Source organism: Vollenhovia emeryi, unplaced genomic scaffold, assembly GCF_000949405.1.
Source record: "Vollenhovia emeryi isolate VEMERY1.0 unplaced genomic scaffold, V.emery_V1.0 DF939444.1, whole genome shotgun sequence".
NCBI lineage: Eukaryota > Metazoa > Arthropoda > Insecta > Hymenoptera > Formicidae > Vollenhovia > Vollenhovia emeryi.
In genome coordinates this window covers 25,159-33,845 of record NW_011966922.1, presented here as the reverse complement: position 1 = coordinate 33,845, position 8,687 = coordinate 25,159, and the positions used below count along the sequence as shown (strand labels likewise).

Sequence of the window (8,687 nt, the reverse complement as noted above, 5' to 3'; positions counted from 1 at the left end):
TTTTGAATTTGAATTTAGGATTGAACTACCTAAATAGTTCGAGTTTGTTTTTGAGCTCGATTTTGAATTTGAATTTGAATTGAGGATTGAACTATCTAAATAGTTCGAGTTTGTTTTTGAGCTCGATTTTGAATTTGAGTCTACGCTCGAGTTAGAGATTTTTTTTTATTTGTTTCGAACTCATATATTTTTATTGTGGGGATAAATACCCTTTCCTCTTCATCGTTCGTATTTATTACCCGTAGATACGCTCTCCCGTTTTTTACTTTAACTAAGGCATCTCCTAAGTAAATACCTTTTATTACATTTAGTCGCGGGACGTATCCTTCGTTTAATCGTGGGTTGACGATTCTGATATGCATTTGCGCAATAGTGTAGGGATCAGAAGTGGGATGGTAGGTGATCCTGGCAAATGATGTGGGAAATGTGCTCGGATAGTTTCCAAAAGGTTTATTAACAGAACGCTCGAGACACTCCTGCTTGTAGCACGCTCTCGCTTCGACTCTCTAGAATCTTCTCCTCGCCGATTCTCCACATCGCAAAACAATCGCACGCGCGCCGCCGGTCCTTATTTTTTGAGATCGTCCTCTGTTACTCTCGCGACTCGCGCCTCATCGATCACGTTCGACTCGCCGCCCCTCTCGCAACAGCCCAAGCCGGACTTGACAAAGATATTATAGCAGCACACACAGACATTCGCTCCACAGATTTCATACTACAATAGTTCTCGGAAGAATAACCAAAATTTCTTCCTTTTCTTCAAAAGGGCTGGAAATGTCGTTCCACTCTAACTGATTTAGTTGATAATTGACCTTGGCCCTGAATTGTCTAAAGAAATCTGATCCCGGAATCCCGTTTTGTGGAGTCGAAAAATGATCTTCGACTAAATGAAAAGTGACTGGACATCCTAAGAGATATCTATCAGTGCCCTAAGGTGGTCACGTGATGCGTCGTAATTCCACTCAATTTCAGAATCTCGTTCCTATCCACCACGGTGTCTGGTGTTTTCAGACTTCTTGAATCTCTGCTCTTCTTTGGCTGCCTCCCGTTCTTTCTCCTCTTCCACGAGGAACTTCGGGGAGTCCTTGCCAAATATGCGCTTGTACTCCTGTGGGAGGAGAAAATCTTCCGGTTTCGGCGCCTCTAGCCGATTACGGTGAATGAAACAGTAGCCTGTCTTAACATCAGGCTTAGCTGCCTCATCACCACGCTTATTATTACGCTGACGGGAGGTAGATCTGTCTCGGCGCAATTTTCCTTTTCTTCAAAAGGGATGGAAATGTCGTTCCACTCTAACTGATTTAGTTGATAATTGACCTTGGCCCTGAATTGTCTAAAGAAATCTGATCCCAGAATCCCGTTTTGTGGAGTCGAAAAATTATCTTCGACTAAATGAAAAGTGACTGGACATCCTAAGAGATATCTATCAGTGCCCTAAGGTGGTCACGTGATGCGTCGTAATTCCACTCAATTTCAGAATCTCGTTCCTATCCACCACGGTGTCTGGTGTTTTCAGACTTCTTGAATCTCTGCTCTTCTTTGGCTGCCTCCCGTTCTTTCTCCTCTTCCACGAGGAACTTCGGGGAGTCCTTGCCAAATATGCGCTTGTACTCCTGTGGGAGGAGAAAATCTTCCGGTTTCGGCGCCTCTAGCTGGTTACGGTGAATGAAACAGTAGCCTGTCTTAACATCAGGCTTAGCTGCCTCATCACCACGCTTATTATTACGCTTACGGGAGGTAGATCTGTCTCGGCGCAATTTTCCTTTTCTTCAAAAGGGATGGAAATGTCGTTCCACTCTAACTGATTTAGTTGATAATTGACCTTGGCCCTGAATTGTCTAAAGAAATCTGATCCCGGAATCCCGTTTTGTGGAGTCGAAAAATGATCTTCGACTAAATGAAAAGTGACTGGACATCCTAAGAGATATCTATCAGTGCCCTAAGGTGGTCACGTGATGCGTCGTAATTCCACTCAATTTCAGAATCTCGTTCCTATCCACCACGGTGTCTGGTGTTTTCAGACTTCTTGAATCTCTGCTCTTCTTTGGCTGCCTCCCGTTCTTTCTCCTCTTCCACGAGGAACTTCGGGGAGTCCTTGCCAAATATGCGCTTGTACTCCTGTGGGAAGAGAAAATCTTCCGGTTTCGGCGCCTCTAGCCGATTACGGTGAATGAAACAGTAGCCTGTCTTAACATCAGGCTTAGCTGCCTCATCACCACGCTTATTATTACGCTGACGGGAGGTAGATCTGTCTCGGCGCAATTTTTCTTTTCTTCAAAATAGATGGAAATGTTCCACTCTAACTGATTTAGTTGATAATGGACCTTGGCCCTGAATTGTCTAAAGAAATCTGATCCCGGAATCCCGTTTTGTGGAGTCGAAAAATGATCTTCGACTAAATGAAAAGTGACTGGACATCCTAAGAGATATCTATCAGTGCCCTAAGGTGGTCACGTGATGCGTCGTAATTCCACTCAATTTCAGAATCTCGTTCCTATCCACCACGGTGTCTGGTGTTTTCAGACTTCTTGAATCTCTGCTCTTCTTTGGCTGCCTCCCGTTCTTTCTCCTCTTCCACGAGGAACTTCGGGGAGTCCTTGCCAAATATGCGCTTGTACTCCTGTGGGAGGAGAAAATCTTCCGGTTTCGGCGCCTCTAGCCGATTACGGTGAATGAAACAGTAGCCTGTCTTAACATCAGGCTTAGCTGCCTCATCACCACGCTTATTATTACGCTTACGGTAGGTAGATTTGTCTCGGCGCAATTTTGCGACCGAGGTGCTCAGAGACTGGATCTGCCTGGTGAGCTTATCGATCCGCTCGTGGGATCGGGGTTCTCTTTGTCCCATCCTGGAGGATAATCCGTGATATCCACCATTACTGGCTTGAGTGCTTGAACTGCCCGAGCTAACACCTCTGCTGGGTCGTGATCCACTGACCCCCATATCTCAGCTTCTGTAGTGTGTATCTCTCTATCCCCTCGATCCACACTCTTAAGCCAGAAGTCTGACACTTGCGCTAAAGGCACCTCTCTTAGAGGTTAGCGCGGCCGTTGTGGTCTCATACTACAGATTTCCCTTACTATTAACTCCAGAGCACTGGGCCCAGAGTGTTCGTTGGGAGGGCCCCGTCGACGGACAACAGCCCTCCCAGGAAACCTTTAGGAGACCTTTTAAACCTTGTTGTGGTACGCGGGTTAAGTAGTGCGACGACTCCACACCCCTTACCAATACAGGAGACCCCTTTTAACCGGTTTTTGACATCGTGATTAGCAGAACTCACAAAAAAGATAAAATGTGTTACAAAATTCTTTTTAATAATATTTGGCCCCGATCCACTGTCTACAAGAAATTTTAATTTGCTTTTAAAACTTTGGCCTTCTAATTTTATAGATGGAACGTCTTCTATTTCGGTTAGATTTATTGTTCGCTCTCTGATTCCGGTTTCCCCGAAATTACTCTGTCAGGTAAAGACGTGATTGATTTGCCGATTAAGTAATGGGCAGGAGTTAACACTAGCATGTCGTTCGGATCGGAAGAAATAGATGTTATCGGTCTTGAATTTAGTATGCATTCGATTTCGACGGTAAACGTGTTCAACTCTTCGAACTTAAATAGAGTGTCGCCCACGACGCGTTTGAAATGGTGTTTGAATAGTTTGACTGTCGACTCCCAGAATCCTCCGAAATGCGGAGCTAGGGGCGGTATAAAATGCCAGGAAATACACGATTCGTTCGCGTACTTATTTACGAGTTTTATGTGTTCGTTAGAGTTGAACAAAGCATATAGTTTCTTTAATTGATTATTGGCCGTTAAACCGATAAAATTAGTTCCGTTATCTGAATAAATGTGTTCGGGAATTCCGCGTCTCGCAACGAAGCGTCGTAATGCAGCGAGAAAACCGTCCGAGGATAGATCACTTACGACCTCGAGATGTACTGCCTTTATGCACATACAGACGAACACGCATACGTAAACCTTAACTCGATTCCAGTTTCGATGTTTCTTCTCTTTCATATAAAATGGTCCGCAAAAATCAATGCCGGTATGGGTGAACGGTGCAGCCTCGCGTACGCGGTTAGGTGGAAGATTCCCCATTTTATATTCGACTTCCGTCGGATCGAATCGCGTGCAACGATATACATTTGCGATTTACCTTGCGCACTTGATTTCTGCCGTCAAGTAACCGTAATTTTTGTCTAATCATGTCTAATGTAGTTTGAATTCCTGTGTGGTAATATCTTTCGTGCGTTTCGCGTATAATCTTTTTGGTAAGATAATGTCGACTCGGAATTAATATTAGGTGTTTTTGCGCGAATGTTAAGTTTGACGATTTAAGATGTCCTCCAACGCGAATTAAACCATCTTCGTTTAAAAAGGGGTCCAAGTTCGCGATTTTGCCCTTGTAAATGGGTTGCTTATTTTTTAATTTCTCAAGTTCGTCAGCGAATTGAATGGCTTGATAGATTTTTAATATCCGTACTTCGGCCTCGTTTAACTCCCCCAACCATAATGACCCGCTATATTTGTTAGATTTTCGTAGTCGGAGACAATAAGCTACGATTTTACATAATTTAGCATACGACGAATACCATTTGAGTATGTTAAAGTCTCTAAACATTGTCGTTAGACAAGTATTTCCTTTTAATTTAGACATTTCGATAGTTTGTAAAATTTCGTTAGGCCAATTGTTCTCGGTTTTAATTAACCAAAAGAAGGTCCAGCCCGCCAAAGGTCATTTCGTATGAATGAGTGGGGTAATTGTCCCCTTGAAATCGCATCGGCTGGATTATCTCCAGATCTTTTATGACGCCAATCGATCGCGTTAGTAATTTCTTAAATTTCCGCAACCCGATTCGCGACGTAAGTTTTAAATAGATGTGGAGATATTTTCAGCCAATTCAACACAATGGTTGAATCGCACCAAAAGACAATTTTATTCAGCGAGAAATTCAAAGCACTGACTATTTCGTTATATAATCGTGCTAAAAGTAACGCACCGCATAATTCTAGCCGAGGGATAGTGACTGTTTTGAGTGGAGCTACTCGAGATTTGGCGCACACTAATCTACTGATGATTTTTTCATTTTCTCCGACAGATTAAAGGTATAAGCTCCGTAACCGGTATTGCTGGCATCACAAAATCCATGTAGCTGGATGTTCTGGCATTTTTCTGATAATATCTTGCGATCGAGAGTAACCCGTTTTAGTGATTCCAATTGTCGAACGAATTCTAATCATTCGGTGTAAGTGGACTGTGGGATAGATTCGTCCCAGTGTGCCTTGCTTTTCCACACGTCCTGTATCAGTCATTTTGCGTATAAGATCACAGGTCCTAAAAGACCTATTGGATCATAAATTTTCGCGATTTCTGACAAGATTTTTCTCTTTGTTCTGAAATTTTAATCGGGTGAGTTGAATAACATATTTCATCGTCGGTGGTGTCCCACGTGATGCCTAACGTTTTTAGAACAATCGTCTGCCAGTATGTAGTTAGCGTGTAACGCGTGGCTCGGTAAATCGTCGACTGTGCGTGCGTATTTCGAGGCCCATTGTCTAATGTGAAAACCGCCGCGTGCCAGCAAGGCTATTATTTCGTTTCTAATATCTCGAATTTGGTCAATAGACTCGCCGTCGCTTAATAGATCGTCTACATATAAATCGTCTTTAAGGACCTTGGCTGCATTAGAAAATACGTGACCTTCGTCTTCCGCGAGTTTTTGGAGAGCACGGATTGCGAGAAACGGTGACGACGGAAACTCCATATGTAAGCGTGTTTAATTGATAGGTCTTTACTACACCGTCTTCGCGCTACAGAATTTGTTGATATCGACGGTCTTCCTTGTGCAACAGTACCTGTCGATACATTTTCTCTATGTCCGCGGTAATTACGTAGTTGTAGGTGCGGAATCGAATCAAATGTGAAAAGAGTTTATTCTGCATCGTGGGCCCTATCATTAGGGTATCATTCAACACACCGTTCGTAGATTTCGCTGACACATCGAATACGATACGAACCTTAGTGGTGTTGCTCGCTTCCTTGATAATGGCGTGGTGAGGCTTGTAAAAACCATCATCATCGGGAGAATTCACTAAAGACATATGACCTAGTTTTTTGTATTCTTCGATCATCCGCGTGTATTCGGTTTTTAAAGACGGATTTCAATCTAGTTTGCGTATTAATGTCGATAGGCGTTTAAGCGCGATGGACCGTGATTCGCCCATATGAACGTTGGGATCGCGAAACGGAAGACGGAAGACGAACAACGTAACGTCGTTGATCCTGCGAGTGAGACGCTCCTGAGGTTCGTACTGTTGCCTCGTATTGGGTCGATAACGGCGTTGGCTATCGTTATGGTTCCTGTTTCATGTAATTTTCGGCAGGCTTGCTCTCCTATTTCTTGTATTTATTTTCTCCTGCCATTGTGAACGATAGATACGTGGGAGTGCATTCCACAATAATGTATCGTTCGATCGACTTCTACCTTGCACTGGATTGCCGAGATTTGGTCGAAGTCTGAGAGTTGCATGAGTTGAATGTAAGATTCTTCTTTATTTGGTTCGATGTTGTCCATATCGCAATTTCCGATGTCAAGAAGTGATAGCGTGGTGATATTGAGACTTTCACCTCCGCAATCATAGCCGATTAGGCGGTCGCAAACGGCAGTAAAATCAATGTAGCGAATTGGAGCATGCTTGCTGGTGTTACGAGCGTACGAGTCGCGGGCCAAGAAAATGGTTGTCCGGACTATAATACGTCGAGTACAGGGTTACCCAATTGATTATGATTTTAAAACACAATTGGAATCGAAAAATTTTGATTTTTGGTCTACCGGCAAAAATGATTTCTTATACTCCCGTGCTCCTCCCGTGAGCAATAATAGTTGCCTCTTTCGAGTCGAAAGGATGGTCACCTGACGATAAAATATATCTGCAGAAGCGCGACACTTCGGCAGAGCAATCGCTGCACTCGGATGCAAAGCGAATGAGAAATAGCTGGTCGCGGCACTTATTACACTCACTGTGTTAGCGATTCTCGCTAGGAGAGTTCGCTGGTACCGCTGCGGATGGAAGCAGGGTGAGAGGACTTAGCGGTAAGAGGCTCAAGGAAAGAATGCACGCGTGAGAGGGTGGAATATTACGTGATCATAACTCGGTGGTTTTGAGTAAAATACCGTATCACAACTTTAATAATCATAGTATGCTTACAGTTGAGAAGTCTATGAGTATGACGGGAACGAAAAGTCCTTAATCACTTGCACGGTTCGATATTACTGATCGAGAGCCGGCCTCGTGAATGTAGATGCCCGTGAGCCGTGTCCACGCGGCGCCGGCGTGCGATGCGTGGTGAGCCTGAGCTGCCTTGATGCTGTATCTTGAGCTGTCCTGGATGATTCGCACTGCTGAGAGTTCACTACGTGTCCGCACTGAGTCAAGTCTCGGATGAGAAGGTCCACAAGAGCACTCAAAAGTCTTTTGCACTACACGACGCGTGTACTATGTACGGTAGCCATGAGCCAAAAGCCCCGGTAACGCACGTGAAGAAGCGACGTCGCTTCGTGTCGCGATCGGGCATGCGCGCGCAGCGCTCATGCGGCGCTGCACGATCTGACCCGGCTGATGCTGCCATCACGCCGGTGACGAACTGACCGAGATGCAGAAATGAATCTCGAACACACTGAAATAAGGTTCAATGCTGCTAATGTAAAGGAACTGTCGGGAATTTCCGACGAAACGTTCCCTTTCTTCGTTATTCAAATTTGTATAGCAATAAGTGCAGATAAAATCTCGCGATCGAGGGTCGCGGTGTCCTACTTCGAGGACGCAGACCGCAGAGTTTATCCAATTATCAATATTCATCGGAATGAAAATTAAAAGCAAGGTAGAAAGTCATGCGACTTACCTTGGATGGGCCTTAGGGCGGCCTTTGCTATTGCTCGTTGTCGGAGTCTCTCGACTTTGTCGTCGATAGGGCGTTCTTCCTTCAGAGCGACAGGGCTGTATTGGCTCGTGGCTCCTGCTGTTTTAGTGCGATAATACTTGACGCGTTTCGCGGGCACTGAAGCCAGCGCGTTGATAATACGCTTTCAGAGATGAGGTTGGCTTCGATAGAAGATTCAACAATAATTCTTGTTTACAATTAAAATTACAATTTATTCAAGTAAAACTTACACAAAAGTAAACTTATACTACTTGATTTAATGTTACAATGTAAAGATTTGATTGAGTCGTAGTATGAGAGAATGTCGCGGCTAACCGGACGCGTGGAATTGAGAATTGAATTGGAGAACTACGACTCGGAACTAAGACTTAGAATTGAGATTGAGATGCGCGCACGGTTTGCGTGCATCTCGGCAACGGACGTCTACGACGACGGACTAACTCGCTAGACTACTGACTTATTGTTAGGACTAACGTTTGCTCGCTACGCTCGCTTCCATACTCCGCGCGCGGTCGGGTGGCTCTCTCATTGGTCGCCTCGCTAGGCGGGTCGCCGCGGGAGTGGGGGTAACTGCGCGTGAGGGATTGGAACGGCGGGAGGTGGGCGTGGTCAGGAGTCCCTTGGCGTGGGGACCTGGGCGAGAGGAAATGGTGCCGTAAAAATGGCGGGTCTCCGGCAGCGCGAGGCGCGAACGTGTATATGTATTACGTGTATGGAAATGTCGCGCATGGAAATGAATATGACTAG

The 8,687-nt window shown here is 44.8% G+C and overlaps 2 protein-coding genes across 2 annotated transcripts; both read right to left on the bottom strand.

Moving 5' to 3' along the window:
• Positions 1 to 982: 982 nt before the first annotated feature.
• LOC105557613 lies at positions 983 to 2,944 on the bottom strand. Its single transcript, XM_012004893.1, has 5 exons — positions 2,526 to 2,944; positions 2,001 to 2,272; positions 1,733 to 1,893; positions 1,519 to 1,652; positions 983 to 1,262 (listed from the first exon to the last, which is right to left on the bottom strand). The coding sequence occupies exons 1-5, from the start codon at positions 2,942 to 2,944 to the stop codon at positions 983 to 985; spliced, it is 1,266 nt and encodes a 421-aa protein (XP_011860283.1).
• Positions 2,945 to 3,418: 474 nt separating this feature from the next.
• On the bottom strand, positions 3,419 to 4,096 carry LOC105557612. Its single transcript, XM_012004892.1, has one exon. The coding sequence runs from the start codon at positions 4,094 to 4,096 to the stop codon at positions 3,419 to 3,421; it is 678 nt and encodes a 225-aa protein (XP_011860282.1).
• Positions 4,097 to 8,687: the final 4,591 nt, after the last annotated feature.

Bases quoted from the DNA above. Each gene is read 5' to 3' on its own strand.
- LOC105557612 (XM_012004892.1), bottom strand. From the start codon at position 4,096: ATGGGGAATCTTCCACCTAACCGCGTACGCGAGGCTGCACCGTTCACC.
- LOC105557613 (XM_012004893.1), bottom strand. From the start codon at position 2,944: ATGGGGGTCAGTGGATCACGACCCAGCAGAGGTGTTAGCTCGGGCAGT. The intron at 1,653-1,732 runs GTAAGCGTAATA...CACCGTAACCAG, and splicing joins CCGAGACAGATCTACCTCCC to CTAGAGGCGCCGAAACCGGA. The intron at 1,263-1,518 runs GTCTGAAAACAC...TCCCTTTTGAAG, and splicing joins GAAGAGCAGAGATTCAAGAA to AAAAGGAAAATTGCGCCGAG.